Source organism: Plecotus auritus (assembly GCF_963455305.1).
Source record: "Plecotus auritus genome assembly, chromosome: 1".
Taxonomy (NCBI): Eukaryota; Metazoa; Chordata; class Mammalia; order Chiroptera; family Vespertilionidae; genus Plecotus; species Plecotus auritus.
In genome coordinates this window covers 98,467,677-98,490,081 of record NC_137770.1, presented here as the reverse complement: position 1 = coordinate 98,490,081, position 22,405 = coordinate 98,467,677, and the positions used below count along the sequence as shown (strand labels likewise).

At 44.1% G+C, this 22,405-nt stretch overlaps 1 protein-coding gene across 1 annotated transcript; it reads left to right on the top strand.

The window, feature by feature from the left end:
• Nucleotides 1–331: 331 nt before the first annotated feature.
• FOXA1 (forkhead box A1) lies at nt 332–5,601 on the top strand. Its single transcript, XM_080666935.1, has 2 exons — nt 332–648; nt 2,855–5,601. The coding sequence occupies exons 1-2, from the start codon at nt 577–579 to the stop codon at nt 4,187–4,189; spliced, it is 1,407 nt and encodes a 468-aa protein (XP_080523061.1). The 5' UTR covers nt 332–576; the 3' UTR covers nt 4,190–5,601.
• Nucleotides 5,602–22,405: the final 16,804 nt, after the last annotated feature.

Sequence of the window (22,405 nt, the reverse complement as noted above, 5' to 3'; positions counted from 1 at the left end):
CAAAGGGGGTTACACCCCACCCCCACCCCATTTCCCTCTTCCCCCAGCCTCCGGGCTTAAACCAATTACGCTGCTTTGCAAACAAAGTGAGGGCCGGGTTTGGGGGAGGGGGCTTGGCGGGAGGGGGCTCAGGGGGCGCGCGCGGCGGCCGCGCCGCTGGGCGGGAGGCGCGGCGGCTGGACTGGCGGGCGGCTGCCTCCTCGCAGGTGCACCTCGGGCTTTGTAGGTGCGAGCGTCTTTGTGCGGCGGACAAATGGGGAGAGGACGAGGAGGTGGGCACTCGAACGACGTAAGATCCACATCAGCTCAACAGCACTCGTCCCACAGAGGCCGCCCGCTCACTTCCCGCGGAGGCGCTCCCGGGCGCCGCGCTCCGCGGCTGCCTCCTGCCCCCGCCCGCCGCGCCGCCGCGCACGCCGCGCCCCGCAGTGCCGGGCTTCCTCCTCGCTAGGGTGGCGTTGGACCGGCGCGGGCGCTCGGGTGACCGCTCGGCTCCCTGCTCCCCGCCTCGCCCCTCGCGGCCGCCTGTCGCTTTGCACAGGGCTGCATGGTTGCATCGGGGAGGGTGACTCCAGGATGTTAGGAACTGTGAAGATGGAAGGGCATGAGAGCAGCGACTGGAACAGCTACTACGCGGACACACAGGAGGTGAGAGACGGGCAGCGGGCGGGACAGTCTGGGGGCCCGCGCCGGGGTAGGCCGGGCGAGGCGGACGCCGGGCCGGGCCGGTCGGCCGGCCGGCGGGCTGGGGACGCCTCCTCTGTGCCACCGCTGCCCGCCCACCCGGTGTGGCCCCGGCCCGACATTGGCCGGGCCTCGGTGCCGAATCCACTGCCCCGCGAGGGGGACCGGGACTCGGCGCTCGGCGCTGGGAACGGGCGAAAGGATTTCAGGATATTTTGGGCTTTGAAAGCACCCGCCCTGGAAGCATTTTCCACTTCCGCGTGGAGAGCCCGAGCCGGAGCCGGCCGGAGGTGCCGCGGGTTGGCGGGTGGGCGCTGGTAGGAGTTGGAGGCCACTCTGGCAAAGCCATAATTTGCCTACAAGGGCGGCCTCTTCCTCCCGCAGTTGAATTCGCAGATGTGTTCAGATGAAAGCTCGTTGCCGCTAAGTTGAGCGACTTAATAAGGAACCGATTCCAAAATTTTATAAAACTTCTTCAAAGCTCTGTTTGAGAAGTGTGTTCGTTCTTCTCTAGAACCGCTGGGTGGCGCTGGAGCAAGCTGACTTTTCCTCCAGGGGAACATGTTTCTCTTTATTGTCCCCATGGTGGCACGTTCATATAGTTTATTTTACAGTGTGCACAAAGGGATTGCGAGGAAAATCAGGTACTGGCAGGGCCACCACCAATAAATTTCTCTGGAAACAAATGATGATTGCCTCTCAAAAAGTTTATCATTATTGAAACTGCCTTGGACAATTTCGGGGAGAGGAAAAGAAAAAAAGTGAAACATAGTTTAAGACATAGACAGAAAAATATGGCATCAGGAAATATTGTCATGGTAATTAATTGATTTAGATTTGTATATTTATATCTTCACAAACTTAACTTGAGTTTATTTGCATATACCAGAGCAGAGTGTGCCCAGTTAAATCTGTTCACCTATTGTTTTAAAATAAAGTCATATTTCCTGATGAATATAAATTTAAGAATATCATTATTTTTATTAAATTATCAGGGAAGTAGCTGTTATATGTCTGGACTCTATATTTTTAACATATCTATTGCATTCCAAAATTTCTGTGGATAAGGGTTTTCTCCTACTGGTGATTTTAAAAGGAGCTCAGAACTCTTTCTCAGGTTTAATTCAGATGCAGTCATCTCAGCCCACTAGTTAATTAAACCCTCTGTGGAAAAAGGGCTTCCTTACAGGTTAAAGCTGAGATTTGGGAAGTAAGAAATAAGTAGACTTTGATTTTGGAATTTTAAAGTATTTGAAAGCTATTAGCCAGGGTTTGAAATGATCAGCAGCAACCTGTCAATATGTGGAAAAAATAGATGATTATTTCAACAAATTGTGTCACAATGTTTTCTTAGGGGGCTGGAAATACGTAATGAAATCAGTGCACATTTTTGAATGGCTTAAAGAAGTGTATATGTAGTCATGTTACAGTTAACTGCATTGCTATTATCATGCAACCCTTCCGGACCCTTCTCCTATTGTAGGTCTATTTTATATATGTTTTCCAAAACCTATTTAACCTGCGAGTTTCTCTCAATATTACAGTTGCTACAGGTAGATGGAAAATACTATTTCTAAATATAATAAATGAAAAGTCACCATTTGACAAAAACTGCTAAGACAGTAAAGCCAGTTGAGAAATGGATAGTCATATGGCTTTGAATGCTTTATTCTATCAAGAGAGTTTAATTAATAGCCACCCCACAGATACAAGGCTGCTATTTGGTCAGCCAGCCTGGCAGGTGTAGGTGAGATGGGTGCTGAGTTGTTGCCCTGTTGCCAACCCACAGCACTGTAAATGTGGAGTGAATAATCGGAGGGTCAGAGATTAATTCTGTTCTCGGAGTTTTAACTCCTTTTAACCAAAGGGCACTTTCTTTGCGGAGGTCTCCTGGCTGGAAGGAAGAGGAGATGGAGAGACCCCAGAAGCCAGCCCCGGAGTCTGGAGTGTAAGGGGATTACACATTTTCCTGGGGACGTTTGCTGTGAGCTTGTCTTGCATGCCTGCCACGCTAGGATTTTTTCCCTACCGTGCAAGACATTCGCTCCTTCTGGGGAGCGCGCCTGCGGTCTGCCCTGGGTAAGGGGTCCTATGCTCTCCTCTTGCCTTGGGGTTCATGCACTGCTAACTCTGCCCTTCCGGGCCTCTTCGCCCGCTTTCTCCACTCCAGGCCTACTCCTCAGTCCCGGTCAGCAACATGAACTCGGGCCTGGGCTCCATGAATTCCATGAACACCTACATGACCATGAACACCATGACCACAAGCGGCAACATGACCCCAGCTTCATTCAATATGTCCTACGCAAATCCAGGCCTGGGCGCCGGCCTGAGCCCTGGCACGGTGGCTGGCATGCCTGGGGGCTCCGCGGGAGCCATGAACAGCATGACAGCGGCGGGAGTGACGGCCATGGGGACTACGCTGAGCCCAGGGGGCATGGGCGCCATGGGCGCGCAGCCTGCGGCCTCCATGAACGGCCTGGGCCCCTACGCCGCAGCCATGAACCCCTGCATGAGCCCCATGGCCTACGCGCCGTCCAACCTGGGCCGCAGCCGGGCCGGGGGCAGCGGCGACGCCAAGACTTTCAAGCGCAGCTACCCTCACGCCAAGCCGCCCTACTCCTACATCTCGCTCATCACCATGGCCATCCAGCAGGCCCCCAGCAAGATGCTCACGCTGAGTGAGATCTACCAGTGGATCATGGACCTCTTTCCCTACTACCGGCAGAACCAGCAGCGCTGGCAGAACTCCATCCGCCACTCGCTGTCCTTCAACGACTGCTTCGTCAAAGTGGCGCGCTCCCCCGACAAGCCGGGCAAGGGCTCCTACTGGACGCTGCACCCGGACTCCGGCAACATGTTTGAAAACGGCTGTTACTTGCGCCGCCAGAAGCGCTTCAAGTGCGAGAAGCAGCCTGGGGCCGGGGGCGGGAGCGGGGGCAGTGGTGGCGCCAAGGGCGGCCCTGAGAGCCGTAAGGACCCCTCGGCCTCCGCCAACAGCAGCGGCGACTCACCCCTACATCGAGGGGTTCACGGTAAGGCCGGCCAGCTAGAGGGCGCACCGGCCCCGGGGCCCACTGCCAGCCCCCAGACTCTGGACCACAGCGGGGCGACGGCGACAGGGGGCGCCTCGGATTTGAAGACTCCAGCCTCCTCAGCTGCGCCCCCAATCAGCTCCGGGCCTGGGGCTCTGGTATCTGTGCCCCCCTCCCACCCAGTTCATGGTCTGGCACCCCACGAGTCCCAGCTCCACCTGAAAGGGGACCCGCACTACTCCTTCAACCACCCCTTCTCCATCAACAACCTCATGTCCTCGGATCAGCAGCACAAGCTGGACTTCAAGGCATACGAGCAGGCAATACAGTACTCACCCTACAGCGCCTCATTGCCTGCCAGCCTGCCACTGGGCAGCGCCTCGGTGGCCACCAGGAGCCCCATTGAGCCCTCAGCCCTGGAGCCGGCCTACTACCAAGGTGTGTATTCCAGACCTGTCCTAAACACTTCCTAGCTGTCCTAGACTAGGGGTTTGTTTGTCGTGACCATGCTGGTAGCAGGAGAGGGGGGGAAACAACAGCAAACAAAAACACACATACCAAGCTGACGACAGCATAATAAAGTACCAACTATTTTAATTTCTTTTTGTGTGTGTGCGCACAATCTTTTTCCCAGTGCAAAGGACTGTTACCTTGTTGTTATTCAAATGCCTGTGTATATCAGTAGGAAGAAAACCCACCCCAAACCAACATATGTTTTCCCTGCAAAGTTTAATGATCCACAAGTGTATATATCAAATGTTCCTACTTCCTTATCCCTTTCTTTCCTCTTTCCCATCCAGACACATTCTAGTGTGTGCAGGCTTTATTTAAAAAGGAGAAGAAGAAAGATGGCCAAGCTTGTAAAATATTTGTTTGTACTTTTTCCCCTCTTCACCTGACCCTCCTCTCCCCCCCACGCCCCCCCCCCCACAAGTTTACAGGTCTATGGCAATACTCTTCACCATAAGAACTCAAAGAGTGAGGAAACAAGTAGACACTATGGGCTGTTAAAAGTATTGAAGGACAATACTGCTATTATGTAGCAAAACATAAACAGGTTATAAACATCAGAGCCATTTGTTTCTCAGCTTACATTTCTGATCCATTTAGATAGCAGCTCTCTTAAAATGAAATACTTAAAATGAAATACATATATATTATGTACTGACATTTATGCACATGCTCAGATATGTAGACATCCTCCATATATTTACATAACACAGAGAGGTAATAGGTAGGTGGTATACATGCTACATTTTCAAGAGTTGCCTGACCAAGAAATTACAAACACACCCCCTCCTTGTCCTCTCTACCCACAGATAGCCCTGGGAATCAATTCCCCAAAAATTGCCCCTCTCAGTAACTCTGCTCCTTACTTTGCAGAGTGCCATGGTCATGTCATTCTGAGGTCAGATAACATGTATAAAATTAGCTTCTATGTATCTATACCATTTAAAGAATATTTTTCTCCAGAAAAAAAAGGGAATATTACAATGTTCAAGGAGAGATGTTATAGGGAGCCATATTTCAACATTTGGTTCAAGATTCCAAAATCCAATTGATTGTGGTAATTTTAATTATTGTCATCGTGTGCTTGTTCATTCAGTGTTAATGCACTTTTCACAGTTGGACATGGTGTTAGTATAGTCAGACGGGTTTCATTATTATTCCTTTTTGCTTTCTCAATGTTAATTTATTGCATGGTTTATTCTTTTTCTTTACAGTTGAAATTGCTTTAAATGATGGTTAAAAATACAAATTAAAATGTTAATTTTTATCAATGTGATTGTAATTAAAATATTTTGATTTAAATAATGAAAATAAATTTTAAGCCGTGGAACATGTTCTTGATCATTTGCAGTTAAGGACTTTAAATAAATCAAGTGTTAACAAAAAAGTATTTTTGTTATTTTCCTTAATTAAATCCAAAATAGATAATCTGAATATGATATTTTTCAAAGTCTGGCACTGAATATAAATAACAAAAAGGAAAATAATCTAAAACAAACTTGTTTTGTTTATGTTTATTATAGGAACATGTAGTTAGTAAAAAAAAAAGGTTAAAGAAATTCAATAAAACTGAATAGATAAATTGATTTAATATCCCATGAATTGAGATTAAGATTCCTTATTTTCAGTAATGTTCACTTCAATTTTTGACATGACCTTAAACTTACTATGTTTCCTTTGAGATCTACCAGTGGATCATGGACCTCTTTGAAATTAAATACACAATGAAATAAATACAATTAATTTAACTATCCTTCCCTCTTTCCCAATATACCGTTTTCCTTTATCCGAGAAGTATTTGAATAAAAGATGTGGCTGTTAAAATTAAGTTGTCTGCAACAGAGAATCCCGAATCCTCTTTACATTAAAAAGAGAAACAAAACTTAACCATCACCGTAGCTTTGCAGGGGACAAGAAAGGCCAGTTAATTCACTCCTGAAGGGGAAGCTTTGTGTCACCAGGCCATTTCACTCGCTGCTATTTTGTGTTGTGTGAAGATATTTTTAAAACATTCTTCCTAAAAATATTGTTCCAGAGACGTCAAAGCCGATGATTTCTTTGCCTTCTAAGAAGCTTTAAAATGCAACTTCACACCCCTACAGTTGCTTGAGATCACAAAATCATTAATCTCCTTTGATAGTAGGCTCACTTTCCAGTCCACCTATTTCTTTGTCAGTCTTGTTAGGATTGACATCAACAATAACAACACCAGCCCAAGCAGAGGCTGGCCTGCCTGAGGCCTTGTGTGTGTGAACCCCATCGTGGCCAGGGCTTGAACTTGGACAGCCTTTACTTTGATCGCCCCACTCCACACAGAGGACAAGATAAAAAGAGCTGTGTGAGTCCCTTAATTGTCGAGTAATTGCCTCCCCAGATGAGAGAAGGGGTGCCATGTAGCACTTGAGAAAAATCCAGCAATCCCAAAACCCCCGCTCTCACCTCAGCTAATGAAAGGAGGAAAGGGAAATGACTGGTTTGAGTAATTTCAAAACCTAATTTGGAGGCCTGGGAAGGACAGACGCTAAAGGTCCAAAGAGGATAAAGCTTTCAATCCCAACAGTTATTTATATTTAGATAGCGGGTAAACAGACGTTGACAAATTTGAATTCCGATTGTGATATAAGGCGTGAGCTTGGGCCTCGGAATTTCATCCGGCCACGCTGCATCTAAACCGTTTTGCGAGCGTCCCCCTCGGTGTTGTTCCCTCCCCGCTCTCTCTAGGGTGCAGTATCTGCGTTTTGCCCGCACCCGCCGGCGTTCGGTGGGCCTTCGCTCCCGCTCCCTTCCGAGGCGGGAACTTGCTACGGGCTTTCGGGCGAGAAGCCTGGGCTTCGGGCTCACGGCCACTTTGGGGAACCGCCTGGTGCCGGGGTGGCGGATCTCGCCCCGGGGGCCTCTCCCGCGGTTTTCGGCCACCTCCGGGGAGCAACCCCTCTGGGCGTTTCCGTGCGGTCCCAGCGCGTTAGGACTCGCGCGGGCCGGGCCGGGGCGGCCGGTTGCCGGGGAAGGAGGGCAGAGCTGGACCACAAGCATCTCGAGGTGACAAGTGCAGTTAGTTCTTCATTGTGTGGGCATTTTCTCCTCCCAGCGAATAAATCTGTTGAGCCCAAGACTTAAAAGTCAACAAAGAAGGCCAGGCTCGTCGTGAAGGCGCTGGCGGCCCCAGCGCCCGCGTCGCCGCGGCTGCCCCCGCTGCGTAATCCTTTCCTCGGAAACCCAGACACACAACCGCCGCAGCGCGCGGGGCTGGGGCGCCGGCCCGGGGCCAGGAGAACAGCTGTGGCTCTGAGGGAGTGCTGGGACCCTCCTCGAGCGCACCGCCTCCCCGCGCCCCGCGCCCCCTCCCCCTTTCCGTGGAGCTTCTGTGTTTCTTCACCAAGGATGCTCCCGCAGACCGGGGCCGGAAAGGGGGTGCGGACCGCACAGCTGCGAGGCACCGGGCTCGCTTTATTTAGGAATTTCGCCCGAGGTGGGGGAGGGGTCCCCGGGGGCGGAGGGAGGTGGGAGCGAGGGAGAAGGAAAAACCTTGCAACACACCCAAGTGCAAAAAGCTCCGGAGGCCCTCAGATCCGCTGACAACGCTGCGGAGCAAACACTTAGAAAAAAAGAAAAATGTTTTAGGAGTGAGTATAGTGCCTGGAAGGAAACTTCAAATGTTACTTTCGCCTTGTTCCAGGCCTGAAACATTTTTTAAATTGATAAAACGAAAAGACAACTAAATATAGATAAGGAAAAAGAGAAGCTCACCAGTTCTATTCAGCAGAAACTACACAACTTAGAAGTGTTCCCAAGTAGAAGGCAGCTCAGTCTGTCTTCTACATTATGGCAAATACAGTGTTTAAATCAAGGATGAAATTTAACTTACATTGTCCTTCATGGTCCCCTCATAGCAGAATGGACTGCTGAGAATTATTATGGGAGGGAGGATTAAACAAACAAAATCCTATTAAAGTTCTTAACTTCTGTTTTCATTTTCTGCCGGCCTGATACCCAACTGATTTCCCTGAAAGTAGAAAAACATTGCGTTTTTACAGGACTCTAACAGATTTGAATGAACCATAGCACAAAAGTAATTTTGGAGTGACAAAATTTTACCTCGTTGTTTTGGCACTTTAAAAAGTTGGTCTCGATTCCACAAAAATGCTTATTAAATTTCTTTATAAAAACGTCTCCAATCAATACAAATTCCATTCAATGCAGACTAAAGTAGGAGACCTGTAGCCTAAATTAATTAACCTTTCCTCAGGATCAATTGGTTTTCTGTTGATTTAGAAGTAATATTGTAGAACATTTAGCCATAATGTATTTTAATGTGATACCTCAATATGTCAAGAGGAAAATTTTGTTGAAAAGATAAAAGTTATTCATTAGATGCCTACTAAATTTGTAACAAAATATTTTACCTTCATAATTAAATTTTAATTGTTTATTGAATTGTAGTAAAATGTGTTTTGTAACTAAAAGTAGTTAAGATAATGTTTAATTACTTCAAGATAATTATGTGCAAAAAGGTGATTATTTGTAGGCTATCTTGGGCTAAATATGTAATTACATTATGCTGAAATTTAGAAATAACTTTTTTCCCAAATGGTAAGAATCATTAGCATCAACAGAAACTCACGAGAGTAAGACTGTAATAAAATTAAACAACTTGTAAGATATTACAATCTTCCTATTTAGAAATAGAATACATTTGAGGAGATACAAGGTTTTCTTAAAGTAGCCATTTATGCAAATTTTATTTTCTACTGATGATTCTATTTGTTCTATTCAAATAACATTTAATACTAGATTACTTTGAATATTGTTTTTTCTCCTTCCAGATAGTTAAGTTCGAGGTCACAATGGTTCCACTGGTGTTTCTCTTTTTAGCTCCCAGGCTAGCTTGGTTCACTGACCTTTGGACAGCTCCGACTGCAGCCCTCACCTTTTTTGTTTGTTTTTTTGTTTGTTTTTCTCCAGCCATCAATCCAGCAATAAGGGGGATGGGGTGGGAAATACCTATGCAGCACACATTTTCCTACTGTATGTCTGTAAAAATCTGACAAGGGGGAAATCCTCACTTGCTGCCTCTCACTTTCGAACTTTCTCATTTCTCCAATTATGTCAGCTGTAACCACACAGTATAACAGCAAAACTCATGGGGAGCCTGAGCTCCCCTCTGCAGCCCTGGAAGGTGAGGAGCATCACTCTACCTAGATGCCACTTCATGATATTTTGGGGTTTTCCGTGTTCTAGTCAGAGTATAAAAGCAGAACCCTCTTCCTCCATATCCGGTAAGGAAAGGGCTTTGAATATGTGCTTGAGGACCTAAGGGTTCAGGTGGGATGCTGGTCAAGTCAATTTCAGAACCTGGCCAGTGGCATGGCAGGCCTGACTCAGAGTTCTAAGTGTGGGGTTGCTTTGGGTTGACTTTCTACTTCTCTCTTCAACTGCTCTTCAAGATTATACATTAGGGGCTTTTAGACAAATTTTTAAAAATTCCAGCCACCAAGGAAAACAACCTGAAAATACGCACACCCCCCGCCCCAACAAAGCATTGCCTGGAAATAGGAAACAAAACATTCAACTAAAAACCTTAGTTTTTTTCCCCCTTTTCCATGAAATTTTAGTGCTTGTTTAATCACGACCCAGGTCAATTCTCTCTCTCTCTCTCTCTCTCTCTCTCTCTCTCTCTCTCTCTCTTCTCTCTCTCTCAGATTATTTTCAAACACAAACAATTTAATGACAAGTATGTAAGGGGCTTTGTGGTGGTTTGTATCGGTTACATATTTACTTTTAAGGACCCATTATGCAAGAAGGAGGAAAGAGGCTTTTTGCGTTATTCAGGTGAGTGGGGCGCTTTTGTAATATTTCCCTGGTTCTGGGTCCCACCTGGGAGCCTTGGGCTTTATTCCCACAGTCCAGCTACAAACGCCTAACCCAACAGCTGTTCAGTCCTGAGCACCGACTCCCGAAGCGCTCTCCACCGCTTTCTCCTAGGTGGAGGCCGATTCACAAGCTCCGACTGCAGTGAGCCGTGTTGCAGCACAGGGCGCAGACCAGGTTCCCTCGCTTCTCCCATTCACACGGCCTTCTGCTGACACGCGCTTCCTTGTGTTATGCCTGGCTAATATATTAATGGGGCGGATAACTCCGATCCTTTGAGGAGAGATGGCGGGGGTTGGAGACAAGGCAGGGAGGGAAGGGAACCAAATAGCTAGCTCTAGTCTCTGACCCTTGGGCCAAAGGAGTTTAGAGGCGGGCGGGGCTGGGGGTGAGGAGCACAAGAGAATGGAAGTGAGGAAAGTTCACGTTGCAAGCACTAAAAACAAACTTAAATGCCGGCAACAAGTTGTTTTTTTTTGTGTGTGTGTGTATGTTTTTTATGTTATCTGATGCTAATGTGCTTTCCTGGGTTCAGAACTGCGAAGCCAGACGCCGCGGACGCTGGAGAAACATCCCTGCGGGCTGAGCGTCCTCCTTCCCTCTCGCTGCGCCCCCCGCCCCCTCCCGAGAGCCGGGCTGCGCGGGGGTGTGGAGTCACAGGTGACAATTCCAACTGCCGGTCGTGCGGAGCCCCTCTCGGCGGGGTACACCTTCCCAGACCCATCAAGCTCTAGCTGAGCCAAGCTCCCTGGATGCTGGGTCCCAGTGGCTGAAAATAGACTTCCAGCCACCCTGGCCATGTGCACTCCACGAGACCCCTGCCTTCTCCACCCTCATCTTCAAAGGACCGTCTGACCTCCCAGTCCGAGATCTTAACTGATTAACCACAGACGGAGCCCCTGCCCTAGGCCACCAAGTGGGCGCCAGGACCCGCGCCCGGGTGGAGGCCTGGGGCCCCGGGAACGCTGCCGCCGGGTGCAAGCCTTTCCGTGTCCCGGCCCCCTCCCCGCCGGGCCTGCGCCCCGCCCGCCAGACGGTGCCGGGGGCCGAGACACAGGCTGCCCGCAGGCCGCGCGGCCCGACGTGGTGTTCCTTGCGAGGCGGTTCTCAGCCCAGGAAACGCTCAGCTTTCTTCAGCCGTATGGGCCGCGAGGTGAACAACAATGCCCGGGCCCTTCACTTCAAAAGCGGCGATCAGGGGAAAGGCTCCCCCAGAGATTTATTTATTTTTTTTTTTGCCTTTTCAGCCTTTCATTCCTGGTTGCTTTTTTTTTTTTTTTAAGGCATCAGCAACTCCAGGGCCCGGGCGAGCCTAATGCCCTTTGATGGGGATTGAATTCATTATCTCCAATAACACAATTGTGCTTGGCCAACGAAAAGAGCAAAAAGGGACTCTATCCTGCCCGAGGGGCCCGGCCGGGCGGGGCTGGCAGGAGGGCGAGGCGGGCTCCTGGGACCCGCTCCGGGGCTCGGTCTGGGCCGGCCAGGCCTGAGAGGCCGCTCCCTCGGTCCCGGGGGGCGCAGGGGGTGCGGGTCCCCGTAGAGGCTGCGAGACAGGTGACGCGGCCAGCAGAAGCCGCGCGCGGCGGGGGCGGGGCGGCTCTCCGATTTGATTTATTTTTCGCGTCTCCCTTTGCAACCATTCCCCGAGGGATGGGCGCTTACTCTCTTCAGTGCCGGCCTCCGGCTGCGAAGCAGTCCCTGGACCCCGAGCCCGAGGGACACGACGGCCCCCGACGCCCCTGCTGAGCGGGAAGGACTCTAACACCCCGCCGCGCCGCCCCACCGGCGCCCTGGGCTCAGAGCCAGCTCTACTCGCCACCAGCGCAGATAAACGGGGTTTTCATCGCCCCGCCGGTGCCCACTAGCTTTCACGACACCCATCGGCTCTGAACGCGGAGCCGCGCTCCGGGAGCCTGGGCCGCGACGGTTGGCGCGCCACGTTTGGCACCGGATCCCGGGCTCCGGGCTCCGGGCTCCGGGCTCCCGGCTCCTGGCTCCGGCGTGCAGTGCCGCCCCCTTCACTTCCCCGGTGGACACTGCCAGGGACCGCGGCCTCCACGTGAGCGCTTCCTCCGGGGTCCCACTGCCATCCTTGCCCTTTCAGCCCCTCTTCTCTGCTCTCCTGAGTGCACAGAGGCTAAACCAGTTCTGTCACGTGCCTGGGCGTGTGTGTGTGTGTGTGTGTGTGTGTGTGTGTGTGTGTGAATTACTTCCTACACAACCCTGTGTTCTCACCCATTACTGAGAAAAGTATGCATTGCAGCTTTATTTCAGTCAGATAAAGGACAATAATGGCAGAATTTAAAGCGTTTTTTCTTTTTCAAGAACACTTATGGAATGCGCAACGGTAGCACCCATGGATCAGTTCCTGTCCATTAATCATGACTCTCCCAGTCTTCCAGCGATCCACTGCTCTTCCGCTCTTCAGCTTTCTCTTGGGGAATTAGAGCCAACACGAGCGCAGGAGGTGTGTGTGTGTGTGTGTGTGTGTGTGTGTGTGTGTGTGTGTGTGTGTCTCCACCAAACTGTCCCCAAAGCAGGAAAACAATATATTGTTATAAATTGTTATGCTGCTTCAGGGTAAACCAAGAAAAACATTTAAGACTTTCTGCTAGGAGGTAATAGGAATTTAGTTATTTAAGTCCCTTCAGTGGATCAAAATTTACAAATTCAGCCCATGGAACTCTGACCAATCCCTTCAATTTTTAGGCCTAGGCACCTGGGGAAGGGAGAGGAGAAAAACTCCCTTGTGATAGGTAAAACTAAAGAGAATATTTTAGTTCTTTCTCCTTTCCTTTTCCTTTCCCTCCCCGCCCCTTTTTGTCTTATAGAGGAAGAGCATCCTGAATGTAACTTACGTAAAAACATTACACAGTTACTTTTGTGAGATCTTTATGGCTTTCATTTACATAAAAAAATGTAAAACATTTACCTTGAAGATATTCCGAGTCTCTAGTAAAGAAATCTATGAGTAATACTATTCTTACACAAGCTATTAAACTCCAAATATTTATTACAACTTATCAAAGAATAAGTGACATCTTCTGGACCATTACCCCAATTTTTATGAACTTACTAAAGAATAGGTTTGAATCTTGGTGACCAACACATGTACAGTGTGGTGTCACTTCAGTCACCTTTTATAAAATCTCTTCTGTACCATCAAATGGAGGCTTAATCTTTGTCCTTAGTTGTGGCACAACATTCTACACCTGGAAGGCTGCTGTGCTTCCTTTGCCTTTTCATTATCACATGTTTGGAAATACTGGGGAGGGACAGGCATTTACACAGGATAAAAGTAGCAGTGATTTAGATTTTCAAAGATTAACAATTTAACTAGTTTAACACAACATGTATGCCCAGAATAAGTTCTATGTAGGCATAGTTACTTGGGAATTAATTTTTATGATTATTTTGAAGACTTCAGAGTAACCACATTCTGGACTCAGTATAAGAACTATTCCATGAATAACAATATGTTCAAAACAGCCACCAAAACAGCTTTAATTCTGACATATCCAATAGACCACAGAAGCCACAGGACAGTGCTGTAGTTGATCACATAAACAATTTGTCTAGTGCCAGAGCACACATGAAAGATGATGACTTCTGATGAGCTGGGCACCACAGGATGGATGAATTACTAAACAAAAGATGCCACAATTTTCATGTCTTTTACCAAGAAACAAAATTAGGAACAAAACATTTCAGTAGAAATGAGAATTCAATGTTATTTTAAAGGTGCAACCCCTTGAGACTTAAGATTAACTAAATCATGGGACCATAGAATACAGTGTTGGAAAATACTTATGTTGTCTAGTCCACCCACCTGCAAGATTACTCCCCGCAGAGTTTTCCCAAGCGAGGTCCAGAATAGATTTAAATGTCAGGAATTGACGGACTCCCATTTTCTGTGTTTATCAATATAATGGAGAAGCACTATGTTCACAGGGCAAAACATTTTGCCAATGGAATATTTTCTCTGATATTTATATAAAATCCACTTACATTTACTGTATGCCTCTTTGAAGATTCATTTTCATTAGGTCTCAAACCTGTTTCAGATACCTGAATGCCTGCCCCTCTAACTACGTATTTAGCCAATCTATACACATTTACTTTCCTTAGTTACCACCAAAGATTGATCCAAATACAGTGCCCCAGGTATAAGCATTTGGCTTTATATCCTTAATACTGAGAAGGAAAAATAAAATTAAACCTTAATATTTTCTTTTAATCACACCAGCATTATAAACAGGAGGCTTGGTCCATTTGTGTTGTGCAATGTCACCCAAATGTTAAGAGTTACATCATGCAACTTCCTCACCTTTTAAACTTATTTGTTGATTGATTTTAGAAAGAGAGAGAGAGAAGGAGGAGGAGGATATGGAGGAGGAGGATGAGAAGAGAGAAACATTTGTTTGTTGTTCCACTTGTTTATGCATTTATTTGGTTGATTTTTTGTATGTGCCCTGACCAGGGATTGAACTGGCAACTTGGTATATTGGGATGAGGCTTTAACCAACTGAGCTAACCGGCCAGGGCAACTTCCTCACCTTTGAATATGACTATTATAAGAAGACAAAGGACCTCAGCTTCTTAAAATATGCTAAGTTCTTATCATAAGAACAGGATCTAGAAACTGACCTAGGGGTTGGATCATTTAGAAAAATTTCTCTTTCTCATACTGGAGAGAGTTTAGAGTATTTGTTAACGTGTGCCTCACAGATTTACATGTGGCTTATCAGAAATCTGTTGGAGTATAATATAGTAAAGAGACCAAGGAAGTTCATTATAAAACTTCTGAAGAAAAGCTAAACGTTTACATTTCAATCTCAGAGGTGCAGAAGCTGAGGCTTCAAAGCTGCATTATAATTTGGAGTCTGAGACTCAAAACCAGACTCTGGGCTCCCAAGGACTCACCCCTTTTCTGTATGGTGACCACTGGGCCATGCTATGGCAAGAAGTAACACTCCAGACCACACCCATATCTTAAGTAACAACATCTTGACTGAGTCAGGCAATTAGAGGAAATGCTTAACATCTGACAACTATTTTATTTTGGAAGTATAATCACAGTAGGAACAGATTGTGAGTTAAGTAGGGAGAGCAAATGAGAAATGATTTCCACTGCATTCCACTCACCTACCTCATCTCAGAAAATATAATAGGTGAAAAGGAAAAGGGAAATTGTAATCAAAATGAAAGATTGTAAGGCCTCTGATGACTCAAAGAGTAACATTAAGAAGTTGTGTAATAATATTATACTCCATATAAATGCAATGAAAACAAAATTGCAAAGATATCAGCTTCTAACAAGTTGGTGGTTGGGTTCTGAGATGGGCAAGTTCTACCAATTCTTGTTTCATATGGTATAGTAAGTGAAAGTGTTGGGTTTTGTTTAAATCCTTGAATGAGTAGAACTTTGACAATATTCAAAGAGCCTTCTTAAATAAAATAAGGGCTGCATTTTTGGGGACATATTTTAATGTAGACTTGCAATTGTTACCAGATGATACTGTTTGTGGAATAATCTGTGAACTTAATAATTAGCATAAATTACCTTTAATAGAGTAAAACATAGCCCTTTTTATTTTAACCTTGTCTTCAGCAACAGAAAGGGTGGTGTAGTAGTCAGTGTTCAACCTGAAAAATAAAAAATGTAGGACATAGACCATTCTTGACTACAGTCAAGGCCCCTAAAATATATTTATTGTTTCATCTTGAGGGGTAATAACTAATGATTACCATGCTGTGACTTTGTGTGTGTGTTTCTGTGTTTTCAACTCAGGGAATAAACTTGTTTTCAAGAAAGACAAGAAACTAGAGATTGCCGGGGAAATGTAAGGGATGAAAAGATGAGAGGTAGGGAGGGAGGGCGCGAGAGGTACCATAGCGGAAAAAGCAGAAAGAATCGGTTCTTATATAGACTCACAGATCAAGAGACTGAGGGAGTGAGAGATGGGACAGAGGCAATTAGTGGCTGGAGAGAGCTAGACAGTGTGCTTAGAGGAAGGGCCAGGCGTGAAAAGATTTGGTGTCGTCATAGTAACGCGCTCAGCCCTGCTCCCCCTGAAGCCCATTCAGCTCTGAGCTGCCGGAACACGTTTTTAATTAAAGCGTATAAAAGTTGTTTTGTAAGGACTTCTCCTCATCCGATAGATTTCAAAATGGTTAATCAGGCTTCATCTCCTTTTGATGCTCACAAGAGCATGGGCTACTGCCGCCTCTGAGTAAGTTATCTCTCAATCACACCTAATACCAGGAATGAGGAGGCATCTAGTTATTTAGATACACAGAAACAGAATTCAAGTGTGAGTGGGGGTCCATTTTATGACGAAGTGGAAATGTTAATGTTAACTTTTTTTGCTCCAGAAACTGTGAAACTCATCCTTCTGGATGGCTGTTGTCCCTGGTTGATATTCTATTTAGTTTTTAAAAATAGCAAGATGTTTTTCCTTTAGGAGACACAGTTCCAAAAGCCAAAATAAAAGTTACAAATTATTTGTATAAAATACTATTTAATCTAGCATGAGTACCCCAAGAAAAGGCTTGTTTGTGCCATCCCATTAACTTCAGAGAATAAATGAGTTCTCACCACTAAATCCTCCACAAATCCACTATATACAGCAACAGTTGCATTTTTTCTTCTATAAAATGGAGGACTTTATAGAAAACAGCATCTTTTGTTGATTCATTAGACAACTTCTCAACAGATGACTCACACCTTCTCCAGGCTCTTTCATCTCCTTTCTCCCAAACCTGGCTGTTAATCTTGTTTCTAACTTCACTGCAAAAGAATAAAAAAGGAAAGACTTTACCTGTCATCCATTCCTCCCTTTGCCCTGCATTCCAACTCAAGATTTCTCCGTCTGTACCAACGTCTCCTCTGCTCGGTTCAGGAGGACAAGGACTCCCATCCCTCGCCAGGACAAACATATGCACTGACGTTCTCGGTTTCAGACTTTTTATTCTCTGGTTTTCACTGCTCTGCTAGCATCTTTACTGTTTGTATTTCCAATGGCTTCTTCTCCTCAGCTTCAAACACATAATGGTAATCTTTATTTTAGGGAGAGAGAAAAAAACCTCCTGAAATTGGTTGCACAAAATCTTCCAGTTAACATTCCCTTGCTCTCCTTTTCACTGCAAACTTTTTAAATGAGTGGTCTCCACCCATAGTTTCCACTTCTCCACGGCTTTGCAATCTGACCTGTGGCCCCATAAACGTCTTCCCTAAAGATCACCAGTGATGCCTTGATTCAGTGGTGTTTTTACTCCTTTTTCCCCCGCTCTGAGTTTCAAGCAATCTTAATAGTTTTGAATATTCTTAGCAATGTTGAACACTCTTCCACCAAAGACTCCTTGGCACCCACCTATCATCATTTTCCATCTCCTCTTGACTGCTTCTCAATCTCTGTAACTGTCTGCTCTGCCTACTCCAACCTCCACGGTAGTTCTCCAAGGCTAAGTCCATGGCCTGCGAGAGGAAAATCAGTCCCTCACACTTGTAAACTGGCTGGGCACTTCCAGCAAGGCCCTGGTGTCTTTAGGAGTTCACCTGGCACTCATAGTTAGACCTAAACATTCTCTTGTCAAATGTAAACAATGTCACTGAACTCCAGCGATAGACAAGGCCACTCTATAACCACAGAGAAATGAGACAAAAAGAAGACCACTTGGTAATTTTGTCCAAGCACAAATAAAACCAAAGTCATTGCAAACCACAAAAATAGTAAAAAGTTCCCCATCCTAGCTAATTAACACTGATAATTGTTGTTTTTTTTTCAAATTACAACTTTAGCTTTGTTCTTGCCTTCCCTTTTAGATAAGACTTCTTAAGATGCCCAATCATAGAATTACCCTCATAGCATCCAATTCTAAGTCCCACTTTCTTGAACCCTCCCTGAAATCAGAAGCCCAATCCTGTAAGTCCTTTCTAACACCCTGTAACTGAAATGCCACACAGTTCTCTATAGTATGTTGTCTCCCTTATCTGCAACAAGCAGCTAACCTAACTTGTCCTACTGTAGGTATGTCCCTGAAGGTCTTTGGCTAGAGGACATTGATAGGCCATTTGTTCCCTGGTTTCATGGCTTGAGCTACCATATAGCAAAGTAAAAGCATCCTTATCCTCTAACAAAAGCTCTCATCTTATTTCTATACTTGCATAAAAGCTATTTCCATTAATATGCAATACATTTAAATTATAGCAAAACATGTCTCCAAACTACAAGACATGCTTCCTGACATCCATATTTTTCCTCATTCTCTTTATTACTCAGGCTTGAAAAGTCATGTTCATCATTGACTTATCCCTTCTATTGTCCATACATCTTCACTTAATTAATATATCCTATCAATACCCCCATTTCCTCAAGCTTTCCTTCCTTGACATGCCAAAGGTCACAATTTTAGTCCATACTGTCCACTATCTGTTGAAATAGCCTCTAGAATCTCTTTAGCCAATTCTTGTCTGTGCACCATTTCTAGCCTAATATTCCTGAACAATAGCTTTGAGTGAACACAAATTAAGTCCTAACTTCTTGGGGCTAGCGTTTTTGCAGAGGTTAAATGAGGAATTACATATGAATAAATTGCATGATTTGGCCCCCCTAGAAGAGATAAATGCCATTGCTGCACACATGGAATGTAGGAAGCAAGAATGCTTTGGTCACCACAAGATTGTGTTTTATGTGTTGGGATCTGTTCATTGAGAAATACAGAGAAAGAGAGGTGCATTTAGAATATTCTGGATTAGAGAAGAACTGGAGCATGCCTTGTGATGAATGGTTTATGCTGGGTATGTTTGGCCAAAGAATGAACAATTTCTGTTACATTGGAGGATACTGTAGTTATTTAAAGTATGTGTTAGAGAAATTAAATTATTTATGGCAGCAGAATGAGGCCAGAAGGTAGAATTTGAGAGGATTACAGATTACAACTCATTATAAAGACATTTGTAGCATGGTTAAAGATAGAGTAGGGTACCTCAGGAAATAGTAAGCTTATCAACATTGAACATTCAAGTAAACTAGATGACCACTCAGGTAAATGTTTCTCTCTAGTTCATGCTTTATTTAAATATTTAATATTCATTTATCTTATTTTACACATTTGCTGTTTCTGCTGCTCTCATTATTCCTTATAATACCATGATTCCATCTATGTCACTTTGTATTTGCCTAATCAACTCCCTTTAGCATTTCTTTTAGTGGATTTGTTTTGTGATATTCTCTCTCTCTCTCTCTCTCTCCCCCTCTCTCTCTTGCTGGGCATTTAGTTCTAGGTTGTTTATTTTATTTTTTTTTACTTTCAGCACTTTAAAAATGGTACTTCATTTTATTCTGATCTCTGTTTCTCTGAGAAGTTAACTGACAGTCTTATTGTTACTATATTTGAAATTTATGTATTTTTTTCTTTTTTCTCTTTTTAAAGTCTCTGATAATTCTAACATCTCTGGGTCTGGCTCTATTGATTATATTAACTTTTCACATAGATCTTTTTCCTTTCTTTAAAAAATTAAATGCCAGATATTGTGTATAACAGAACAATAGAATTGATATTCAACTTTCAAATTTACTCTCTTATTCATATTTGAGGTCACATTATTGGTAGCATTTATTTTTCTGTAAATTTTGGATGATTAGTCAATAAAGATCACCTGGTTATATATTATAATTCTAAAAGAGTTGAATATTTTGGTAATATTTAATTTAGTAAGTTTGTCTTACCTAAAGGACAGAAAACTACAGAGTAACATCTTTATGAAGGGCAAACCATTAACTTAGGATACAGATAAATGTACTGGATTCGTATTGGAGTTTACACTGTTTGGATTAGATAATTTCTTTAACAGAGAAAGGAGCCTCATAGAGAGGCAAGTTTCATAAATGCATATTTGATTCAAATTAATATAGTAGTTGATTAGACTGCCCTGACCAGTTTGGCCCAGTGAATAGAGCATCGGCCTGCGGACTGAAGGGTCCCAGGTTTGATTCCAGTCAAGGGCATGTACCTTGGTTGTGGGCACATACCCAGTGGGGAGTGTGCAGAAGGCAGCTGATCAATGTTTCTCTCTCATCGATGTTTCTAACTCTATCCATCTCCCTTCCTCTCTGTAAAAAATCAATAAAATATATTTAAAAAATACAGTAGTTGGACAATATGTAGAAAATGAGTACAGGAACACATGAAGCTAGGTTAATTAAAAAAACTCCCTTGAAAATAGATTTTAAGCTGTGTTCTCAATAGCTGGAGTGACAGTAAATTCTGCTGTTGGAAGTGAAGAGGTAGAATGTTCTGAAGGTGAAGAACATTTTAAGCTAAAGATTGTTGGAAAGTAGCAAGAAGTTGGAAAGGAAGTGTGTTAGTTTTAAATAGTTTTATAATGTCCAAAGAAATATTTAAAAAGGAATATAATCTGAATTTATATTAAAAGCTAACTCGTGTAGGATGGATTGAAAGAAGGAAGTGACTAGAGTTGAGTGACCCTTTTAAGAAGGACATTGAAATATGGTTAACAGCTACGTGAGGCAGTAATGGAGGTCAACTGGAAGGATTTGATTAATACTATAACTTGTGGAATCTTTCAGTGGAATTGATGGAGCTGAGACAGAAAAAAGTTTAAAAGAATAAATACAGTGAAGTCAAATACCATTTATTTACTTTTAAAATCTATTTTCAGATAGTTAAGCTGAGGCAGTGACAAATATTCTTGCAGATAATAGTAGGATGGAACTTCATGGCAAGGAGACTAAAAGATTTCGCTCCTAGCTTTGTCTTAATGAATTTCAGGGACAAATTATCATTTGAGATTAATTTATTCATTAACATAATAAACACATTTGTTGAACAATTATCCTATGTAAAACATAAAAGATACTTCTAGAGTTATATTAGATGATTTTTGATCTCTAAGAATTTATAATCTGATAGGACTGATGAGATGAAACAGTTATTCAACTATGGGAAAAAAGTAGAAAATGGCAATTTCAGTTTCTGGCACATAGTAGTTACTCAATAAAGCTTGAATGAATGAATAAATAAATAAATAAATTAATTAATGAATGAAGGGCTCAGAGAGGCCCATATAAATACTGAGTTGAGAAAAAAATTGTATTTAGGAAGGTCAAGAAAGGTTTGTATGCAGAATATGACAACTGAGTAAGACCATGAATGTCAGATACATCTAGATATGAGATTGCAGGTGGAGGCAACAGTATCAGGAAATGGAAGCCAGGAAGTTCAGGGTGCATAGAGGGAAAAGTACAGGTGAGGCATGAAAGAGGAGGCTACAGGAAGAAAAACCTGGTAAAGTAAGTTGGAACAAAAATCTGGATGGTCTTGCATGCTCTAAGGAGTTTGGAATTTATTCAGCAGGTAATATTTAGCATTAGAAAGATAAGGTATGGATAATAAAATATTTTAATCACTTGAGGATATATTGTGAGAAGTACAGAGAGAATTATGAAAAAGATGAGAGAAGGAAGGAGAAAGTTTCATTGGGGTACACTTGGCAACCGAGACTGTGGAACTCCAAAATAAAAAGGGAAAATGGAAGAATTCAGAATCAAAGATATTTATAACCCTCCTCCAGGTGCTAAAGCTCTTGCTGAAAGGATCCATGTTATTGAGCTTGTACAAGTGGAATGCAATTTATTCACTAACACTTAGAAAAAAACCCATTACTATCATTAGACTTATGCTATGTAATGTGATATTCCTTATTTTTTTCCAGAGGTAGCAAGTAAGAAGAGTTAGCAGACAATTTCCTGGGAAAAGTAGTCTATATTGACCCTCTCCATTTCTACATTTTTCATTCACTTCTTAATTCCCTGCAATCTGGATTTTTCTCTCTCATTACAGTAGAAACTGCTTTCATTGAAACCACCATGGACTCCTTAATTGCCAATCCCAATGGCAGTTAGCTCAAACTCCATCTCCTCTGGGAAGCCTTCCTTAATCTCAGAGAAAGGGCAAGATACCCTTTTACCTATTCTGCTAAAGCATGCTGAGCCCAATTCTGTTACAGTACCTATCATACTGTATTATAATGATCTACAATTATATCTTCCCTCTGGACTGTGATTTTCATGAGAGCAGATGCTGTGTCTTATTCAACTTTATATCTCTAGCACCTGGTATGGTGTTGTCTAAATTATTGAGAAATACAACAATAAAACCCCCTCTATTATCTCTGTCAATTCTCTCATAGAGATATACTTTTAGAAAAATACTGAAGACTTCCAAATATATCAGAATAGAAACATTTCCTCTGAGAACACTACTTACACCTTCACTTGTAGGGT